A 23,269-nucleotide genomic window follows, 5' to 3' on the forward strand; every position below is an offset into this window, starting at 1 on the left:
AACAAGCAATGAAGACCACTGCTGGTCAGAAAGGTACACTGGGAGTAGGTTGCTCCTTTGCTTCTCCTTACTGAATTCCAGCCTGGCTGAAGACTTAGGCCCGGATCCACAAAGACACTTCAGCAAAACACTGCATGAAAAAAATCACTGGAACAACACTGATCTGCAAAGCCAAGTGCGGCACTCAGGCTCCCTATATAATGCATGGGGAGAGACAGGTGCCTTAGAATGTGATCCACAAAAGCCAACAGGCTAGGCGAGGAGCTGCGTAAACTAGCCAATGGGAGATGCCGACAAGAGGGGTGTTTCCTAAATCCTGCCCTCTCCTGGAGATAGGCACCTATCGCTGCTTGCAGTGCACAGCTGGGAACCCCTCTCCCGGAGTCAGGCGCCTGATGAGAATGAGTTAGGTGACTGCTTCACACCACACAGCCCCGTGGGGGCGGAGAGGAGGTGATGCCCACCTGCTGGGATATTCTGAGGTGAGCTCCCTCACTCTCTCCTGTTGAAGCTGTTCTATTTTGTATACATAATTAAACAGTGATTGAAGCAGGGGGACTGACCCAGGATCTCCCACGTGGGTGCCCTAACCACCGGACTACGGAATTGTTCTCACCCTTTCTCTGGCCCAGTGACTCTATATATATCCACAGCTTCCACAGGACAGACTGAGGGAGCCACACGTCACAATATCTCAGAGCTTAGTGGTTAGCGCACTCCCCTGAGAGGTTTGAGGCCCCTGTTCAGATCCTTCTCCCCCTCAGGGGAGGATTGAATTTTAGGTCTCTCACGCCCCAGTTCAGGGCTCTAACCCCTGGGCTAGAAATTTATAAGGTGGGTGGCACCCTGTCGATTTTGAATGGGATCTGATCCAATAGGTGCCTCTGAGCTTACCAGATTGGGCCCATGGGTGAGACAGGCATTCTTCTGCCTGTCTTCTCCTGCTTCGTGGCTCGCTCTGGGGCTTAGCTTGGAGATAGGCATCCAGGGACCTGGGGCGGGGTGGCAGTGTGCACATGCAGAGGCAGAAACTTAGGCGCCTACAGGGTTCGGCAGCAGCTGAACGGGACTTTTGTGGATCACAGTGGAACCCAAAACTGAGACTTAGGCACCTCACTCTGGGGTTTGTGGATCTGGGCCTTATGCTTCCATGTTTACCTCCTCAAAATGAAAGGACAAATACTGTATTTAGGGCCGAACCCGGGTGAAGCCTACCTCTCCGGCTCCTTGGAAAACAAACTTATGGTCGGAGAGCTTGTTCTTTGTGATTCTTAAGGCTGCGAAGATGCCAGCTACTGCAACAGAGGCAGTACCTGAAAAGAGAACAGAGACACAGTCAGCAAGAGGAGCAAAGGCAGAAGGTGCCATTCACTAAATCCAGCTGCTAGTTGTTCGAGAACTTGCAGGAAACCATCTCTTGGGTACGTGGGTCACCATAGTAGTATCTGAGCACCTCACAACCTTTCATGTATTTATCCTCATAGCCTCTCTGTGAGGCAGGGCAGTGCTATCATCTATTTTATAGATGGGGAACTGATGTGAAGAGAGACTGAGGGTGTGTCTACACTGCAATCCGAGATTGGACTACAGCTTGTGTGGGTATAGCCACGCTAGCTTTAATCTAGCTAGTCTAGTGTATTATAATACTCATGGTTCTAGCCTGTGCTATTGCATCTTCACTGCTATTTTTAGCCATGTTAGCTAGATGAAAGCTAACATGAGTAGGCCTACTTTGGTAGCCATTGCACCTCCAGTTGCAGTGTAGATGTACCCTAACTGACTTGACCAACGTCACTCAGGAAGTCTGTAGCAGAGCTGGAAATTGAAGCTGGGTCTCCTGAGTTTCAGGCTACTTCCCTAACCTCTGGACCTGCCTTCTCTCTTCCAATTCCCTTTCAGCTCCCTGCTATTTCTCTTCTCTTTCACTTCCCTCACACTCACTCCTGGCTCGGTGCCCAGCCTATCTATTAGCCCAGAACTGGGGAGAAAACTACCATTCCAGAGTCAGCAGGAGGAAGTTGGGTGGTGGCAGTGGGTGGTAGGGGGGAAGGGAGAGGGTCATGAAAAGCACAGATCAGTTAGGCCTTTGCTACACTTGCGGCGACGAGTAGGCCGGGTATGTGAAGCTACGCACAGAAGTGAAAGGCATAGGCTGCGTCCACATTGTGGTGTGTAGGGCAGCAGGGAGGCAGTGGGACACTACATTGCTATTTTAGGCCTTGGGCATGTAGAGAGCCAGGTAGGGCATGTGCCCTAGACATAGCCTTAGAGCCACTGGTGTCACAGCCTTAGCCAGATGCTCTGCACCATCCCAGCTGCTTCACCAGGACAGTTCAAAACTTCCGCCAGCCTCCCTGCAAAGAGGGTTAGAGTATCTTGGACTGAGTTATTCCCCACCCCAGGAATCACGGGAAGCGTGTATCTATGGAGTCTGGCCAGGCAAAGGACCACAGTGGAAATGAGCTGCAGGAGTTACAGGCTGGTGAGGAGCTTGTGGATTGCGACAGACGCAGGGTATATATTATGGAAACACAGGCCTAGAGTCAGATGCAATGGCTTGTGCTGGTGCAAAGGCTTCAGTGGGTATGGTGGGTCTGCTCCTTTGCCCCTCCCATGCTGGGAAGCCTGGATCTGCCCCTGAGGGGCCTCCCACTAGCCTCTCCACTCTCACCATGCACAGTTAAGTAAAGAACCTTCCCCGCTCCAGGCAGGCTAAATACCCTGTTTTCCCCATGCTTCCAGCAGTTCACATTTTCCTGCCCTTCCTTCCCCAAGTCCAGCCAGGCAGAGTTTTCATCAGCCAGAGAGAGATGGTGAGCCAGCCCAGTGGCTCGCCCTGATGTCAGGCCAGGGGAAAATGCAACCCCTCCACCCACTCCAAGGAGCTTAATGGAAGATGATGCTAATTAAGGGCGCATGAAGGTGAGCTACACAACCACCAGATGGCGCTGTACCTATTTCAATGGTAGGAAATCTCTCGGCAAGTGTGAAAAATTGGGACAGAGGGTTGGAGGCAATAGGAGCCTATATAAGAAAAAGACCCAAAAATTGGGACTGTCCCTATAAAATAGGGACATCTGGTCACCCTAAATTTAGTGCATTATCACCTACCCGCTGCATCTGGTCCACTTCAGGGAGTGGCTGCCTGTGGAGGAGAGCGAACTGCATGCTGTTGTATTTTTGGAGGTATCTAATTCATGGTAAAGGCACCCAGACATGCTGATAATTGCCATAGAAAAACACATAATAACAAGCAACTGTTACTATAGAGAAACCCTCTGCAGAGGGACTAAGTAAGTTCCCAGGCTATTACAGAGAAATTCCAGTGTCTTGGCTTTACAGAGCAGGCTGGTTGCTTTCTAAGTAGGCAATAGGGTTGCCAGGCATCCACTTTTCAACTGGAACATCTGGTTGAAAAGGGACCCTGGCGGCTCTGGTCAGCACTGCTGACCAGGCCACTAAAAGTGCAGTCGGTGGCACAGCGGGGCTAAGGCAGGCTCCCTGCCTGCCCTGGCTCCATGTGGCTCCCAGAAGCAGGTGGCATGTCCAGCTCCTAGGCATGGGGCGGCCACGGGGGGCTCCGCATGCTGCCCCTGTCCTGAGCACCGGCTGCACAGCTCCCATTGGCCAGGAACTGTGGCTAATGGGAGCTGCGGGGGCGGCACCTGCAGGCACGGGCAGCACGCAGAGCCCCCTAGCCCCTCCATCTAGAAGGCAGAGGGACATGCTGGCTGCTTCCGAGAGTCGCTTCAGGTAAGCGCAAGTCCGGAGCCCACATGCCTCACCCCCTCCCACACCCCAACCCCTTGCCCCAGCCCTGAGCCCCTTCCTGCACCCCAAACCACTTATCCCTGGCCCCACCCCAGAGACCACATCCTCAGTCAAAGCCTGCACCCCCTCCCACACCCTGAGCCCTGCCTCAGCCCTGAGTACTCTCCCACATTCCTACCCCCTCGGCCCCAGCCTGGAGTCCCCTCCTGCACCTCAAGCCCCTCATTCCTGGCCCCATCCCAGATCCCGCACCCCAAGCTAGAGCCCTCACCCCCTCCCACACCCCAACCCCCTGCCCCAGCCTGGAGCCCCCTCCTGCATCCTGAACCCCTCATTTCTGGCCCCACTCCAGAGCCCACACCTCAGCCCAGAGCCTGTACCCCCGCCACATCCCAATCCCCTGCCCCAGCCCAGAGCCCCCTCCCACACTCCAAACCCCTCAGCCCCAACCCTCCAATCTGGAGTCCCATCCTGCCCCAGCCTTGTGAAAGTGAGCGAGGGTGGGGGAGAGCTTGCGACAGAGGGAGGCAGATGGAGTGGCGGGACTTCAGAGAAGGGGCAGGGCAAGGGTGAGGGCGTGGGGCAGGGCAAGGGTGTTCCGTTTTCTACAATCAGAAAGTTGGCAACCTTAATAGGCAATCCTGTTATTTATATGAACACTGTGTATGTGGGGGACAGACAACAGAAGGTGGCTGATAAAGAATGATGCTCTATAACACTTGACTGGGATTTAGGAGATCCAGGCTCAAGTTCCTGCTCTGCCACAGACTTCCTGTGTGACCTTAGGCAAGTCACTTAAGCCCTCTGGGCCCCAGGTCCCCACCTGTAATGGTGGGCTAGCATTTTCCTCCCTCCAGTGTTATGCGGATACATTCAGTTAGGCTGTGAGGTGCTCTAATACTCCAGTAGGGATGGGTGTGACGTAAGTAACCAGAGAGAAAGACAGTTTATATTTCACAAGAGTAAATACACAAGAAGCGATCAAAGCAACAGGGATGTGCAAATGTATGACTGGCATTGGATGTATTTCATCTTTTCCTCTAGCGTCTTAGGCTAGAAACCTTTATCAGTATGGTAACATCTATTTGGAGGGTGAGCGATTTCTTTTTAGTGACATTTCTGTACTGGCAAATGCCCTCATACGGACCCAGTTATTCTGGCATAAGAGTGTATTTCCTGGTCTATTTAGTTTGCTTAGGGAACCCGGTATGAACAATACTAGGAAAAGCAGTTTTTAGCCAGTAGAAGCTATATCTAGACTAGGAGGGTTTACCAGTAGAGCGATACCAACAAAACTTTTTTAGCTGAGACCTGGTCTAACCTAGAGGAAGGAAGAACTACTGCCACCTAATCAAGATTCTGATTTAGCATAAATATTGAGGTCGCTTTCAGTCCTACACTTCTATGATTCTACCAGTAGCAGAAGCCTGTTTTCAGAGCAAATTGTCCTGTGCTATCACCATAATGTGTGCATTTAGGCATGCAGCTATGGGCTAGTTACAATGTAATTTATCAGCTGCAGCAGTAATTGAAGTATATAATTCCTAAGGATAGCTGGAGTAGACGGATCATTTAATTTCTCAGGTCAGAGTCTCTGAAACCTCGCAATCCTCAGATCCGTACCAAAGAGGAACCCCCATTGTCTGCTCAGAAAATGTCTCGTGCCAGTTTGTTTCCTGATATGGAACTTCTGGATCCAATCTCTTTGAAAGGAAAAAGACACCCACATCTTTAAAGGAATTGCTGTAATTGAATGTCCTGCTCAGAGGGGACTAAAGTTAATCAACTCTGGAAACTGAGGAACCAAAGGATCCTCAGTATGTGGGAAGTGTTTCCTCTTTGTTCCTCCTGTACTAAATCGCCATCTCCTGGCCATGATTGTTTGGAAAACCCAGCTGTCTCTGCCCACCGAGATGCCCATTACCTATGTCAGAGGAGAATAATTAACCCCTTCCTCAATGCAAACTTTTACACACTCCATGTAGTTTATGGGAATGCAGGGAAACTGTGCCAGCTTGATGTTGCCTTCCAATGGTGTCACTTCGCTTGGCCTGTTAATGCTTTGGTTTTCTAGTATCTCCTTTGTTGTGCTTGTTCACTGCATTTCAACAAACCCACGACCAATAGGCTGGCTCAGCTGTCACTGAGTCACAGAGTAGGACAGTTCAGAACTGCACAGAAGTAGTAGGGCTAGAATTCCTGCCCCAACCTCTGGAGCTAACAGAGAATGCTCCAGTGTCTGGCAGTGGCACTGGGCCTATGACCCGGAGATGAACAGATCCAATTCCATGCAGGACCAAGGTATGCACAGGCTATTTCATTACAGAGTTTTGACTGCACAAAACTCCAAACACCACAGAGGGGTGGGGCAGAGCAATTGATCTGGGGAGACGTAATTCTGGCAGGTGCAAGGGCAATGTAGTTCTCCATAAGGCACACAGGACTAGCAGTGATGGAAGCCTGGATATGGCCAGAAAGTGCATGTGGAAGAATATTAGAGAGAGAGAGAGAAAAATGAAACTGGAGAAACTCCATGTTTCTCTTGGTTCTGGCCCATGTGAAATTGCTTTAAACCCCAGTGGTCATCTAGAGGCCAATAGGGAGTAACCCTTATCATGGGATGTGTCTGTGAACCCACATTAAAACCAGTGAAAATGCAACTGGAACATGCTACAAAAGAGATTTTGGTTCTTTTTAAATGTGTTATTTACAAGGATTTAAGCATTGGGAGAGAGGAACGAATAACGGGTGCCTTGACTCAGGCTGCAATGTGATGTGCTTTTGAGCAGCCCATATGCCTATGGGACAGGGCGTGCCATTACTCATATCTCTGCACTTTGGTTGCAGATATGACTGAGTGATGGCTGGACTCTGCTCAGCTTTGCTGTTTATAATAATTCTCCTCTCTCTCCAATGTGTTTCTAATCCTCCTTCCTCTCTCCAACTGCAGCTCAATCCCATTACTCAAGTAACAAAATTACTGTACCTTGGCCTGGGATCAATAGTTATCTTTGAAATTACAATTTCTGCACTTGAAGCAATAAAGCATCTCTGTGGAGAAGGAGAGCTCACAGCTGGTTTCTGTAAGAAGTTGGCTAATCAATGCTCTAATTCCAAAAGGACCACAAAGGGAAAAACCTTACCAGAGGCTGTGGCAAGAAAAAGGCCTTCAGGAAGTTGATCTCTCTGTTTTTCAAACAGATTGAATGGCATTATTTCAGATAACTACTTCCTGAAGTAATTACTGAATGAGGGCCAGGTTGGCTAGTCTGGTTTTGAGGTGGGGGTGGGGGGAGGTGTGGAGACAGAGGGTGAATGTTCATAAATGATGTTGTTCTTCAGTCTTGAATGGAAAGCTCAACAGAGTGTCACTAAATAGCTGACCAGCCCTCAGGAGCCCCTCCTGGGAGTCCAGAGAAAGTGTCAGGAAAAGAAAATGGTATCTTATGCTTAAAAACAAAGCTGATACAGGCAACCAAAGCCTGTCTAGTAAGAAGAAGCTCAGAGGCCATTTCTGAATATTGTTCTCATTGAGGGCTAAAATACTCAAGGCCTGATTCTCCTCTCGCATTGGTGTAAATCAGGAATAACAGCACACAGTGTTAATGGAGTTGCGTTAGTGTAAAAGCAGGCATAGAGGATCACACCTCTCACAATTATATACAGCAAATTACATCTTCGGGGCATTGGACAGGCATTACATAATTAAGCCCAGAAACACCCATGTGGGGAAGGCAAATATTAACCCAGGTTTGCAAATTGGGAAAGCAGTTATGGAAAGGTTACACAATGAGTCAGAGGCAGAGATGGGATCAGAGTTCAAGGGAGAGTTAGGTCTAGTGCTGATGTTACAATCATTCCAGCATGACAGACACTAGCGGTTAATTAAGTGACACTCAAAGAATTGGCATGAACAGTGATCCTTTTGTCTTTAACCACAGTCTAGTTCCAATACTTTTGGGCAGGATAGTTTCTTTTTGCTTTGAATCCTGGAGCTGCTCTTTTCTCCATGGTCTTCTGAACCAGTTACTCTGCTGTGACAGATTAAAGGAAGAGAGGAAGAACGTTCACATTGTAATGGGCTGGCTATGGGCCTGATCCTGCCCAGGAGAGTGGCGTGTGGGAGTGGAGGGGCTTTGGGCATCTCAGCAGATGCACAAGGAGACATTTTGGGAGAAGAGAGGTCACCTCTTTGCATGCTTCTGGGCTGTGTTTATATCCCTCTCGTATGGGCCCCATGAGGATAAGCAAGAGAAAGGTGCATAAAGCAGCCACAATTTGGGGCCAATTGCCACCCTGTTGCCTGAATAACTGGAAATACACACCCTAGCCAGCCCAGCAATAAGCAGCCCAGGGAGCAGGGCTGCCACTCTGTCTACTGTAGCAAGTCCAGGGCCTTTAGAAGTATCCAGCGGATGCTCTGCTGCACACCATTGCAGAGCCAGTGGGGCAGAACTCAGAGCCTCCTGCTCCAAAAGCACAGATCCTACCACCTGAGCTCAGGGGGGATCTCCAATAGCTATTAGCTGCATAGGGCCTATGACAAACAATTGAGCAGTTCCAATTCCATCCAACAGGAGCAGTCACTCACACACGCACACACCACTTCATCACATTACCCTGACCTTCGGTACAGCGATACTCCCTAGCAGCCTTTGTATCTCCCTTAACCACAATGTCCAATGCACCTGGTGGAAGGAGTTGACACTCAAAATTCTAATAACTAACCCAGGCTCTCCTCCTCCTCCTAGTTCACTCCACCAAAGCCTCTCAAGAATCTGACCCTTAGCAAATATCAGGAACAAGGGAATAGCAAATGCCATTTTTAACTGCTTCATGAAAGGGCAGCCAAAAATATGCGATTTTATGGATGTGGAGCAAACAAGCCCCAGCTGTGCAGCTTTTCCAAATCTTCCTTCCTATTAATCCTCTGCTGCCTTTGCCATTCAGATGGTTACTGGAGAACGGAGAGGAGCCGTCCCAGATGCAATCCAAATACGTAATTGAAAGTAAAACACAGCAAAATTCAAGTGAGGTGAAGATCTCTGAATATGTTCAGTTTGACCTCCTAATCTCAAAGGCTCTAAGTGTAACCAGAGTGCTGTTACTCTTCCCAAAGAGGATCTAGATAAAAGGTTAAAAAATAAACCATGAAATGGTTTGGAGCTAATCAGGCCCAGTGATCCCGCAGCACGGTAACATGCTGATGCTCACAGGATGCTAGTTCAGACCCTTCACTCTCTAGTGTGACAGGCTTGGGACCACTGGAGATGCAGAGCATTTAGCACGGTGGGGGAAGAGCTGCCCAGCTCATCAGTGACACTGAAGAGATTAAACCTCATTCCCTTCAAAGGAAGGGAGAAGCAACTGCTATCCATTGCCTCAGCAACCTTGCCAGGGGACAAAACTGCAATGGGAGAGTCAGCGTTGAGACCGGGTGTCAGACACCTTTTTAACATGTCAAGAGCGCAGCAGGCCAGAAGGGGCAGGATAATGGAGAATCCCGGCAGGACTGAGAAAAAATCTCCCCCTTTGCCTTCCCACAAAGGATGGGAAGGTCCCTACAGGGACATTGCCCTGTTCAGAAGCTGTCCCACAGCACATAGCTTGCTCTGTTTATAGCATTATATCTTCCAGTGCTCTCTTCCCTCTTAGTTTCCTGTCATAATGACCAGTGCATAGTCCATGTCAGCTGAAACAACAAAATAAGATACCGTACAGTTCAATCTGCTGAAATTACAGAGCACATTGCCAGACACTAATCCGATTCTGCTCGGCCTGTGGACCCCTGTGCCTTCAGCCTGGGCCACAGCGTGGCGCTCTGGAGTCCAACCCACCCAAACAGTTGAGGGATTCAGATTGGGATGGCTGCAATAAACACACCTCTCATCTCAGCTAAGACCTGGAAGTAGCATTCTCCTATAGTCCAAGGACTATGAGCCGACATAAAGAAGTTCTGAGGAATGAAATGATCCCTGTGCACAGAGTACATTCCAGTTTCATTCTGCAACTGCTTTATATAAATAGCCAAGATTTTCAAAAGTGGCTAGTGATTTGGGGTTTTCATCCTCAGATACCTTGAAGAGGTCTCATTTGCAGAGGGTAGGTTTGCTGCTCTTTCTGAAAAGGGACACCCAGAAATAGAAGCACCCAAAATCAATGGTCACTTTTGAAAAATCTTAGTAAATATTATTCCATCAAAAAATTAATGTAAAGAGAACATCCAAGTTACTCAAAAGTAAGGAAATGTCAAAGTAGGGACAGCCACGCATCCTTATCTCTGCCCCTATGTCTATATGCATGATACAGTCCCTTCATTACATGATCAAATGCTAGAAACTAATTGTCAAGAGCACATAATATTTTTTTCTGCAACCATAGATACACTTTGCACAGCAACCAATTCTACTAGGTTCTTCTCTGGGCATGGCAGATGATCAGAGCCCACAAAAGTCATCTGTATTCTTTGTGTGCAGCAAATAAGTGGAGCTACTTGGCCCTGTTCCATGTGACAAGTACCTTTACTGAAGCAAGGGGCCCTGGCAAGACCTGTTCCTTTAATCCATTATTGTGTAAAGTTTTTCAAGACATGGAAAAATGTGTGCTGGTTGCACAAAAATTTCAGCGGTGTAAGCCAGGCCACCCACATTGAAGTCCACAGAAAGACTTCTATTGGTTTTGATGACACGGGGTCATCACACACTTTAGCACACACTTTAGAAGGCTGAGCTGAATGAGACAAAGCTCTCGACTGCACAGTGAATGAGGCATGTGGCCACGTAGCTTTAGCCTTGGCATGAGGCAGGGCTCTGATGGGCTTCTGCTTAATTCAACAGGTGCTTTCCTCTATATCATGATGAGGCAGAAACGTACGGAGCCCTGTCTCAATAGTGCACAACATTTATCCCACTGCAGGAGTTCTGAATTGTCTCCTCTCTCTTCCCCATTGTCTGTGGGTAAGGGATGTACACAAACCACAGAAGGGTAGGATATTCCCATTGCCTCTCCATCCTGCTGCTCAGCACATCCCTGACTTTTCAGCAGGGTGAGGGAACAGTCAAAAAATAATCCCTTGTAGCTGAAATCCCAGCTGCTGCCCCATGAATGAACTGAGACCAGGCTGGGAAAGCAGTGATGTCATCACCCCCAGGGAGAAATGAGGAGCAGACCCTGAATGGGGAATTCCCACGCAGCAGTCATTGTGAGCCAGCCCATGCCTCAGGCCTGGGCTAATGGGTTTCATAATAAAAACAATCACCTCTTCCCATCTGTGATACATACATGGCAAACTTCCCACTCCGCGTTAGCAGGCCGGCCAGGGCAGGGGAAGGGTTTTTATCCTCGGAGTCACTCTCACTGTGTTGCGTTAGGATGCTCTCTGAAGGAAGTCAGTATTGTTAACCAAACAACAGTGGGAAGTCATCTTTCAGGCAATGGTGTCTTTTCTCTCAGCCACCCAGGGGCAAAGAAAGGGAGGCCGAAGGGATTCTGAGAGGTGGGATTTATACATTCTTCACACACCTTCAGTATGGGTGTTCGTCAGACCTGCTAAGCCTCTTAGATTCCCATTTGGCTGCATCTCCACTACTGAGACTAAACCGGGACAACCCCGCAGTGTAGATGTGGCCTACTCCAATGGAATGGGTTTTTCCATGGCTGTACTGCCTCCCCAAACGATGGTAGTTATGGTGACAGCAGCACTCTTCTGTCAACATAGCTTTGTCTACACTGGGGGTAGCATAGATATGTGGTTTTTTTCACACCCCCTGCTCAACACAGCTATAGCAACCTAACTCTTATATGTTTACAGGCCTTAGATTCATATGCACTTACTGATGGTGAATTTCCCCTGTGACTTTGGCCAAGAAGCTTGAACTGGTGCAACTCTAGCCTGGTTGCACCATTTTAGCTAACAGCGTGTTTTTAAATCTGATTTTGTTAAACCCGTGCAAACCCCTGTATGGACACTGTTAAGTTAAATCCATATAAGTAGGATTCAGGTTGAAGTAAATCTATTCCTTAATGACTTGAGCTAAACTGAAGCAAGAGTGTCTAACACACTGAGCACTGGTTTAACTAAATCATTTAAAACCCGATTTAAGTTAAATTGGCACAACTTTGAAGTGTAGACAAGGCCTGTGATACAAAGGGATCAGAAGAAAGGGGCACAGCAGGAAAAGCAGAAAACAGGAGGGTATGAATTAAAGTCAGACTCCCCCTACTTTATCCCACACCTGCACTACACCTTTGTGGAATATAGGTTATCCTGGTTTAGACTCAGTGGCCAAATTCAGACGGGATGGGTAAGGGGATGAGAATTACAAGATAGTATGAGTTCAAGTCAGCGTAACTGAATGTAGAGAGGCCTCGAAGAAGCTTCCTGGGATGCATTCACACACACATCTGGACTTGTCCTCCCCCCCTTTTGTTGTCTGACAAACAATTAAAAGGCAACCTCATAAGCCCACAAAACAATGGTTAGCTTCCCTGACTCAGCTCATGGCTACCCAAATAATTAATGAACAGTTGTTTCCTCATCTGCCACAATGTAACCAGCCCCAGCTTTGTGTTTTGTTGTAGGGGAGATCAGGAAGTTTGGAAAGCGGGAAGTGTCTATTGCTTTAGCATGTGGGGATTTTTGCCTATGAGCCAATTTCCTAAGGCCCAGATCTTCAAAGATGCACATGTGCAACTGCACATGTCTAACTGAGGAGACCAGCCAATACCTGTGTGCTGGCAGAGCCCCGCTGGGCCACCCCCAAATCCTGCCGTCCTTCACAGTGGAACCAGACAGCAGTGCTGCCAGGGGGTGCCCTGGTGAGTTAGATCCAGAGTTTGCTCCCAGGCACTCAACTGTGGGGTCACCTCAGAGAGGGTGTTAATCCTCTCCCTAGATGGACTCTTCACACCATCTGCCCTGTCCCCCAGTCTCAGAGCTACCATGCCCTTTTCATCTCCTTCCTCTCTTCCCTCGCACTGACAGTCACCAAATCCTGCCCCTTTTCCCTTTGCAAATCTCAAAAAAATCTGCCTAACCCTCACCAAAATCCCTTGTCCGGACCACAGTTTTCTCCTTTGCACTCTGCCTAGATACTTATCACCACAGCATCCGAGCCCCTCTTCTCTGGCTTACTGATCTCTCCCCCATCCCCCAGACACCTGTCTCATCCCTCTTCAATCCATTCCCCCTGTGCTCCAACCAAGCCCATTAATCTCTTTACTAGCTCCACATTCCCCCCCCCGCAAAAAAAAAAAATCAAACTTAAGCTTTGTCCTGCTCTCAAGGCCTTGCAAAATTTGGCTCCTACTTTCTAGTCTGTTCTCACCTCCTTCCTCTGTCCTCTTAACTCCACCCAAGCTGCATGGACCTACAATCCCCTTTTGTGTCCTTCTCCTACTCTTTGTCACTTGGACTTCTTCCCCGTTACTCCACGTCTCTCTTTCCCAGTCTGACATGTCTCCACCAAATCCCTCCTCAGAACATGCTTCTTCCAGGATGACTGCTCATCCTACCTCTCTCTCCCATATACCTTCATCCCCCAAAATCCCTCTGGGGGACTGATTACTCTTGGACCTTCATCGCTGTGAAGGACCTGTTAGACAGCATTGCAGGATGTTGCTGGAAGGAGTGTGTACATAGATACCTCTGGGAAGCACCTTGTGTAGGGACAGGCCTTGTGCAAAACTGGAACTGGCACAACATTTCCTTTCAATCTTTTTCAGAGACAGATTAGGACAAGTCCCATTGTTTGCAAATAGCTGATTAAGATCAACCCTCTGAAATTCCTGCGTGTGTCAGTCAGGACTAGAAAAGGAAGAAAAAGGCGAGGAGACAAGAAGGAGAGGAAAAGGGTGGCCAGTTTCTAATGTGATAGGAAGATTCTGCTCTTAACTTGATAGGGTGGGAGGGTATTTATCATAGAGACTTAAAAGAAACAAAAAATCCCCACATGTGAAACATTGGCAGTGCATCTGTCAAGAAAAGGAAGAATTTATGCATTCATTAGGGAGAAAGAGCAATGAGGTGTAATGATCTGAGCACCAGACTGGGACAACACCAGCTTTGATACTCACTCCCTTCCATGTGTTGAGGAAAACAGGGGGTGTTGTGGACTCTGGGACTGAGACAGGACAGGTGTTCTAATCCCAGCTTTGTCACTCTCTCTGTTCTGTGGTTTTGGAAGAGTCACATTAATCTCTTTGGGGAAAATTCTGCTCTTAGTTTCCTTAGTGAATACCCAGAGTTGCTCCATTTAACTGGGATTTACCCCAGTGGGGCGGACTGTAGAAGCTGTATACAAGGAGGAAGCCAACCGGGAAGATAATAGCACAGGGGGATTGCGAGGTTTAGGCTTGCACAGCATTTGAAGACTAAAAGCCCTACATAACTGCTAAGTATCATTTTTATTGTCTCAACTAGATTGCAGAAAATTAAGACAACTCTCTGAACTAACTAAAGCACTGGGAGAGCATATATGGTACATTTTCTCGCAGTGACAACTGCTGCAGAAATTTGCAGAGCAGCTAGGTTACTGGAAATGGCAGGCACACTTTTCAAAATACATTTCTGTGCTTTTGTTTACATTGTTATTGCTTGGATATAAGCTCTATCAGGCTCAGTGGAAATTTGAGCTCAGTATATTTAATGGCCTTGTGAACTCAGTTGCATTTCCCTGTGAATCGGTCAGGATTTCACTGGAACTTACCCTGAATGTCATCGTTGAATGTACAATATCTGTTGCGGTATTTGTTGAGAAGACGGAAAGCGTTGGCATTGGCAAAATCTTCAAACTGGATCAAGCAATTCATGCCATACCTGTAGTTTAAAGGACAATTAGAAGTGAATAAAAATCTCCACAACACAGGAAGAGAAGTCTATATCTGCCAAAAAAATGTTATTAAGACAACATGGCTGTATGTACAGAAAATATATATAGAAAAAAGACTAGTGGAGATAACCATCCAAGGAAGTGGTACATTGAGAGTGCCTATGTTAGACATCAAAATCATCCACTCTAATCAGCGGGTTTGTCTCCACTTATCAGGGGATTGACACACAGCGATTGATCCACCAGGGGTTGATTTAGCGGGTCTAGACCCGCTAAATCGACCGCTGATCGCTCTCCCGTCGACTCAGCGGGTCTAGACCCACTAAATTGACCGCTGATCGCTCTCCCGTTGACTCCAGTACTCCACCAGAAAGAGAAGCATAAGGTAAGTCACTGCAATAGCATAAGGTAAGTAGACATTGCAATAAGTCGACCTAAGGTACGTCAATTCCAGCTATGTTATTCATGTAGCTGGAGTTGCATAACTTAGGTCGACTTAGCCCCATAATGTCAACCTGCCCAGAGACTTGGCAGCCACGCTAGGGAAATGTACTTTAATTTGCACTGTAACAGGCCCTCCCATCTGAGTATCTCAATATGCTCCAGAAATGACAATGAGTGAAGCCTCACAACGTCACACCTGGAGATAGAGAAATTTTCAAATGGAGGAAAAAGAGGCACAGAAAAATTAGGTGACTTCCCAAGGTCACATAGGGAGTCAGTACAGAGATAGAAATTGGACCCCGACTTGCTGACTCCGTGCCTGTGTTTTAAGCATGAGATTATCCTTCCCATTTGTACTGATTATACAGAAGGAATTATGGCTAAGGCAGAGGAAGCAGGACATGTTAATTCGGTTACTTGGTCTGTCACTGATTTGTCACATAATCTAGGGCAAATCACTTAACCGCTCTGTGCCTCAGTTTCCCCATGGGGACAACAATACTTCTCTAACAAGGGTATTCTGAGTATCAGTGCATTCATGTTTGTGAATCTGTGCAAGATCCCCAACGGGAAGGCACTACAGAAGGACTAAGTAGTAGTACTACAAAGTCCCATCCACAAGGGACATTGAATATGTATTTGGGATCATATTAAATATTAAACTGACCAATTTTCAAAGGAGAGTTTGCATGCAAATCTTAGAAAGGTAAGGAAATCAACTTTTGTGCTTGATTCAGTTTATTTCTTTAGAAAGACAGTACCCTGCCTACAAAAGAAATATCAGTTAAAAGGACACCATCAAGAGTCCACTTAAAATCTAGGTGCTTGAAAGAAATGAGTTCAAAGCTGTTTGCATCACTGCATGTACCAGCCTCTGATACCCCTACCATTGTGTATTTGACTACTACATTCTCCTACATTCAAAAATGTTCCTCTCTCCCATGTTGCACTGAGGAAGATTGAAACACAAACAACAGGTTATACAAAAAACACAAAGTAAACGAATTAGAGGAAAATAGTTCTCTTCCCCTAATCTCTTTCTGTTACAGTCATGCTAGCTGTTACTTGTAGATAATTTTTTTCCAGACAGCAGTATGATTTCAGATTTATGTGTCTCTTTAAACTTTCAACAGTCATGTGACTCCTGTCTTCACTGCTAAACTAGTAAAATAAGAGAGAAAGTGATAACCATCACCAGCCAACGGCAGGAGCATGAGGAAGGAGCAATGCAGCGATTAGCAACCTCAGTGCTATAGTTATGTCAAAGGAGGCTAAATGGCTGTTGCGCTATTACAAAAATGACCCTCTCTGGGACCTTAAGCAATGCAAAGGCAGCACTGCCATTCATACCTCCCAGCCAGTCTCTCCCTTTTGCCATTGACATTTGACATGAAAAAGTGGGACACCAATGCCTTAAACTAGAAAGTGATACCAGGCAAATCATGCTTTGTTTAAAAGCCAAGATTACAGCCATCAAAAGCTCCATTCACAACTCTCTGAGTGGCTAGGCTCAGGCTTTCTCAGAGTGTCCCAGATTTTTCTTTTTTTTGCTACTTTCAATTTCTACCATGTCTGTCGGCAAGGAGACAATGACAAGCCCATTTATTGTCCCTATTTAGTACTCCGTCATGAGAAATTTAATCAGGCTGGTCAGACATGTTTTATAAACCATCTGGCCTCTCTAAGAGCCAGCCCTGCCAACTTTCTCTCTCCCCACTTGTCCTGCCCCTCAAGAGATATAGAGTAACATTTGTCAAAAAGTGTATAATGACTTAGGCACCTGCATCCCATTTCTAAAGTGACTTAGGCACTTAGAAGCCTAAGGCACATTAACTTTCAATGAGACTGAGGCTCCTAAGCACCTACATTTCTTTTGAAAAATTCATTTGCAGTCAGTCCCCTTTTCCACTGGTCTTTTTCTTCCTCTTTTTAGTTCAATACACAGAACTGATCTATAAAAAGCATTGTCCTGTTCTCCATGTCAGTGTTTTGTTCACACCCCTGAATGACATAAATTATACTACAAAAGTGGTAGTGCATGGCAAGCTCTTAATGCATGGCAAGTTGGGGTGTAAATCTACAGTGCTCCTAGCTTGCTGGGCACTAATTGGCTGTGTGGACCCTGCTACCAGGCACTAAAAGTTCTGTAGTGTGCTGTGGGGTACTGCTTGTGGTATATTGAAAACTGTAAAAATCACAAGCTGCCACTCTATACCCTGGTCCTGCTGGCAGGCTAGAGGGCTCTGTAGGGAAGAATCAGTCTGTAGGCAGTAAGCTAGGTGAGTTGTGCCACTCAATTTTTAGGAAGCAGCCTGCTTTGTTTCTCTCTGTTTTGGGGCTCTTGTGTTTTCTGCATTCTAAGCAACGAAGAAGTGTTATGTTGCAATCTTCCAGCAAGAACATTTTATGTTTTTAATCTAATGTTTCTGGGTGTTGCTGAAACATAACATTGCTAATACATCAAAGCATACTAGAGAACTTTTAGTGCACGGTAGCAGGGTCCACACAGCCAGTTAGTGTGCCGCAAGCGAGTGTGCTGTAGATTCACACCTTGATTTGTCATACACTAAGGCTCGGTGTAAACAAGCCCTAAGTCACAAGTTGGCAGAGCAACAAAGCAAGTCCACATTTCAGATACCTGGGCCTGTGTAATGGTTGTAGCTGGAGATCATATATCAGGACTGGGTCCTATTCCTATCATTTACACTGACTCACTGTGTGACCTTGGGCAAGTCACCCAGACCAACATTTTCTTACATGGTTGGCTACATCTAGGCACCTATTTACTTAGGTATAGACTTTTCCCTGATGCTTGGCACTGTAGTATCCGAGCGCCTCACAGAGAACAGCAGATTTCTCCTCACAACACTGTTGCAAAGGAGGGAAGCATTATTATCCCACTTTTACTGATGAGCAATTGAGCACAGAGCAATTAAGAGAGTTGCTTCAGGTCACACAGGAAGCCTGCCCCATGGCCTTAGCTACAAGACCATCCTTCCTTTCACAAAAATCTGTATTATTAGTTGTAGTGGCCATAACGAGCTAGGAGCTTTCCAAACAGAAGGGAAGGTCCCAGTCCTGCCTTATGCAGCTCACAATCTAATGAGAGACAGACATTTTCAGAGGTGCTGGACACCCACAGCTCCCAGGAATTACAGCTGGGGTGGGGGTGCTAAGCACTTCTGAAAATCACGCCCAGGGTGCCTCAGATCAGTCCTCCCAAAACAGAAGCAACCAAACCAAGGGGCTGCTTTTGAAAGAATTGTCCTTACTGTCTAGAGCAGGGGTGGGGAACCTACGGCCTGCGGGCCAGATCCAGCCCCTTGCTCGTTTTAATCTTCTTGCGGGCCACACATGTTCAACTCACCCACTGGAGAGTGGGAGGGGGACTCAGGGCTTCCCCCACCACGGCAGGGCGAGCCAGTCCTCATGGAGGTGTACCGAGTTTCGGCTCCCCCCACATGGGGCTGGAGCCGCGAGCGCTGGCTCGCCCCACTGCGGAGGGAAGCCCGGAGCCTCTGTGCCCCCCCGGCAGGTGAGTTGAATGTGTGTGGCCCGCCACTGATGTTTCCAGTGGTCAATGGCCCCTGACACAATATTTCCTGAACATCCTCCTCCCTCTCCCACTCTCTTTATCACACCTCTTTATCACACCATCCAAAGGGCTGTGGACTCCATCCCTGGGAATGGCTGGAGAATGCATATTCTAGTCTGTTCTCTTTGCGTTCTTAAACTGTGCACCCATCACCGTGGTTTCATATATTCTTAGATGTTAAGTCAGAAGGAATCATCAGATCATCTAGTTTGACCTCCTGTATAGCCCAGGCCATAACATTACACCCAGCTGTCCTTGTACTGAGCCCAAGGATGTATGTTTGGCTAACACAGCCTTTCCAGAAAGGCATCCAGTCTTGATTTGAAGACATCAGGAGATGGAGAATCCACTACTTCCCTTTGCAGTTTGTTCCCCAGTGGTTTGTCACCCAAATTTGCGCCTTATTTCTCATTTGTATTTGCATGGATTCAGCTGCCAGCCACTGGTTCTTGTTGTCTCTTTTCCACTAAATTGAAGAGCCTTTAATACCCAGTGTTTTCTCCCCGTGAAGGTACTCATACCCTGTAATCAAGTTGCCTCTCAAGCTTCTTTTTGATGAAATAAACAGATTGAGAGCTTTAAGCATCTCACTATAAGGCGTTTCCTCCAGCCCTCAAATTATTTGTGCAGCTCTTTTCTGCACCCTCTCCAATTTGTCAACATTCTTTTTACAATGTGGACACCAGAACTGTAGTCAGTATCATAATTATTTGTTTCAGAGTAGCAGCCGTGTTAGTCTGTATTCGCAAAAAGAAAAGGAGTACTTGTTGCACCTTAGAGACTAACAAATTTATTTGAGCATAAGCTTTCGTGAGCTACAGCTCACTTCATCGGATGCATTATCTTATTGCCTGGTAGATGCTGTACAAACAAAAAGACAGGCCCTGCCCCAATGGGCTTACAATCTAAATAACAAGACAAGAGACAGCAGATGGATACAGAAACAAACAGGGGAGTACAAAGAAACAAGGAGACAATATTGGTCAGCAAGCACGATAGCCAGTGGTCTCAGGACACCAGCAGCCTAATCATTAAGTTTTTTGTATTCTACTATCAATTTCACCAAAGAGGCAAAATAACCTGCCTTCTCACTACTCCCCTCTTTATGCTCCCAAGAATCACATTGGCTCTTTTTGCCACAGCCTCGCCCTGGGCGCTCGCGTTCAGTTGTTTGACCACTATGACCCCTAAATCCTTTCTAATATCTGGGTGCCTTCCATCAGTGCAGCAACACAACCAGCATCCACGGTATCTAGCCTTTCCTCCTCTCTCCAAGAGGAAGGGGGTGTGGATTATTAAAAAACTGCTTTAATAATTGTTTTTATTGGGCTGTCCACAGCTGCAATTGAGGGGCATTTACCCTATCGAAGACAGAGTCGTCTCTGGAGCTGTAGAACCCAGCAAAACTTCTATAGGCTGATGGACCCGTCAAGCCTTACTGTGGTAAACCAGCTATTTCTAATCTCATTTGGTCTTCTCTTTGGAATGATGTGCGTTAGCTCTGCTTCAGGTACAGAGTGCTCCACATTACCATTATAATCACCTTCCCCCTCCCTCCCCGCAAATGTTAGATCATAAGGTTGGATTTTCAAAAGAGCCGAAGGGCTTTGAATTTCAATGTCAATGAACTGCCTTAGACCTGCCAAAAATATTTAGCTGGATGAAACTAGTTTTCATACCACTTATAAAATGGTTTGTATAATTATAGCTAAATGGGACAAAGCAGAACAACATTGGGGAAATACATGGTGTAAACATCGAGTGAAGCACACACAAGGAAAGAGCTTGACACCCATTTCTAACAGGATACATTCTTTTCCTTGCCCCATAAGGTTTCAAAGGGTCGGAGACCATGTGGTTTCAACTGAAATACCTTGCTAATCTTTTTAATTCCCTTCCAGAGGCCACCAATCTGCTGCCAATTATTTGGGAGTTGCATAGTATATTTTGGGGATGGAGCTGTTACAAGTTCCATGCACTTTTCATCTTTTCACATCTTTAATTCTGGAAGCTAGGGAGGAAATATCTAATATCACAATTCCTCCAAAACACTGACCACTGACCAATGTCCCTCCCCACTAAATGTGAAGCTTCCAAATTTCTCTCCTCCACTAAAGCTTGGCAGCTAAAAGGAGTAGTCTGGGTTCCCATGGAATATGTTAAAGGAATGAATAACATGGCAAGTATCTGGCAAATATAATTCTCTTATCGTTTATCGGCCAAGTGAGTGGTTTTGCACTTGCAAGGGAAAAAGTGATGATCAGCCAAATGCCACATCACCTTTAACATGTGCTGACATTCGCCAGGGCTGAAGAAAAACACCACAATTGGACTGTGAGGTAGGTCTCCTCTTGGCGCAATGAAACCTCAAATACTACACAAACAATGGGATTAGCAAATCTTTAACTAGGCATGCCTGGTATTTTGCACTAAAAATTGCAAGCTATTTCCATTAAAATCAGTCTGACCTCTGAATTAACATTAATTGGTTAGTAAAAATGGTGTTCTTGCACAGCAATAATTTGTGCAACCAGCACTTCAAACATCACAATCGTGGGAAGGTCTCTATGACTATGGGATCATATTTTCATGAGGATTAATTACTCCTGAACAATTTCTTTTCTGTGTCAGGCACATAAATCTTTTCCTACCACACACATTCCTCTCCAATAGTAGGCAGATGTGATGATAAGAGGAAATTGTCTATGTACAGTTTATGAATTCTGTTTGAGACTGAGGGGCTGGTTATGAGTATCTGAGCCAGACTGCAGCCTCCATTTTGAATGTGCACTTTGTTTACTTTCTCTGTTGTCCTTTTACCTCCACATTGAACTGGAAGACCAAGGGGTAGTAAAACAATAATAAAGGGTTGTTAGCTTAAGTGTTCTCCCATTGAAATGGAATCATTCGAGACAGCAGGCTGGCTCCTAACCAGAAGGATCAGTTTACCCAGGTGAGTTAGTAACTAAGTAATAGATTAGCTGGTAGAGGATTCTGATCACCTGATCAGGGAGTCACTTGACAAAGGGGCTGCTGAGACCCCATTTGAAAATATTTCTGGCTGTGACGATCCCCCTCCATCCCATGCCACCCTTACTTCTGCATTGCTGCTGGTGGTGGCGTTGCCTTCAGAGCTGGGCACCTGGCCAGCAGCCGCCACTCTCGCAACCCCTCCCACAATAGTCTTGCAACTCCCTTTTGGGTCAGGACCCCCAGTCTGAGAAACATTGGGCTACACGTTATAAAAGAGAGGGTCTCTCAGCAGCCATTTGAGAGAGAGGGGGATTGATTGGTTGATTGATTTATTCCATATTCTGGAAGAGAAGCCATGTGCAAAAGGGATGAGGAAGGATCCTGACTTCCTGAGAGGATTCTGGCCTACTCCCAAAGAACTCTCCTGAGAGGTGAGGAAACTGAAGCAAGGAAATTTGTATAGGTGTGTTTATTATTTTGCATGTATCTATATATTTCTTGTGCTACCAGGGTAAAAAGCAATTGGGTTCTAGAATCCTGGGCAAAGTCTGCCTGTCTGCTTTCACATTCACATAGCCCTGAAGAGGTAAACTCTAAACCAGAAGTCTCACACCATCAGTGGGATTCTGGGGAACGTGCAAGAGTCGCTAAGGAGGCTTGAGGGAGATGGCACTAGAGTATTGGATCATGGTTTCCCACTGTGAAGAGGGGTATTAGACATGAGGCCTGCTCCTGGATTGTGTGCCTAGAGGCCCAAACCCAGGGACAGCGCCTGAACTCTGCCCAGCCCCAGCAAGCTGACACATGCAATTCAGTAGTCTGGTGAGTGTCCAACAGGCTTGATCAGATCTCCCATCTCTTTTTATCTTTAACAAACATTCCCTGAGGACAGTGCAAAGAGAGTATGATGCTCCATAAATATTTAATTTCTCTCTGTGTCCCTTCAAGTATGGCAGGATAGTGATGGATCGCTGAATCTTTTTTCACCAAGGTATTTTTGAAGGTTCAGAATGGAATCAATATTGCCAACCCCAAATGTTCAAAAATCATGAGTCTGCCCTTCCCATCCCCACAATCATGAGATTTTAAAAATATTTTCTTTTCCTTTGCCTTCTGGTTTGTGAGATTTCGGGCACCCTCAGGTCACATTTTCAAGCTTTTTATCTGTAACCACGAGGGCTAGAAACTCAAGAACAATAATGATATCTGAGGTTCTCACATACTCACAGGATTCCAGGAACTGGGTCTTTACATAAAACATCCAATATTGCAAGACTTGCAATAAAATTGCGATAGCTGGCACCATTGGAATGAGCTTCAAGGACAACTACTATGCTGAGACTTTCAGAGGATTTTAAGGGATTTAGGTACTCAAATCCCACTGAAATTAAATGAGAGTTAGACACCTAATTTACTGGGGCTGCTTTGAAAATCTCACCATTAATGTTTACTGCTCCTTCCTAGCAATACGTTTGTGGCTTTGTTTAATCAGGTCCATCCCAAGCCTGGTCACAATTCTGAGGGTGTTTTCAACACAACTTAGTTTATTTATGTTTGTCAGAATTTCTGAGGAAAAAATCTTCATTGCCTGACCTGCTCTATTCTGCTAACCTTGTGAGAGCCTCAGGTGAGATATGGCTGCAAGCATCCATGACTT

At 46.4% G+C, this 23,269-nt stretch overlaps 1 protein-coding gene across 2 annotated transcripts in view; it reads right to left on the reverse strand.

Annotated features, from left to right (window-relative positions):
* Positions 1-23,269, reverse strand: part of ME3 (malic enzyme 3) — a 180,344-nt gene that overhangs the window by 12,824 nt on the left and 144,251 nt on the right. For both annotated transcript variants that reach the window (XM_038383493.2, XM_043504131.1), the window contains exons 7-8: positions 14,478-14,587; positions 1,216-1,313 (exon numbers count right to left, since the gene is read on the reverse strand). In XM_038383493.2, coding sequence (XP_038239421.1) covers positions 1,216-1,313; positions 14,478-14,587 — 208 coding nt within the window. The remainder of the gene's footprint in view (positions 1-1,215; positions 1,314-14,477; positions 14,588-23,269) is intronic.

Source organism: Dermochelys coriacea, chromosome 1, assembly GCF_009764565.3.
Source record: "Dermochelys coriacea isolate rDerCor1 chromosome 1, rDerCor1.pri.v4, whole genome shotgun sequence".
Lineage (NCBI taxonomy): Eukaryota > Metazoa > Chordata > Testudines > Dermochelyidae > Dermochelys > Dermochelys coriacea.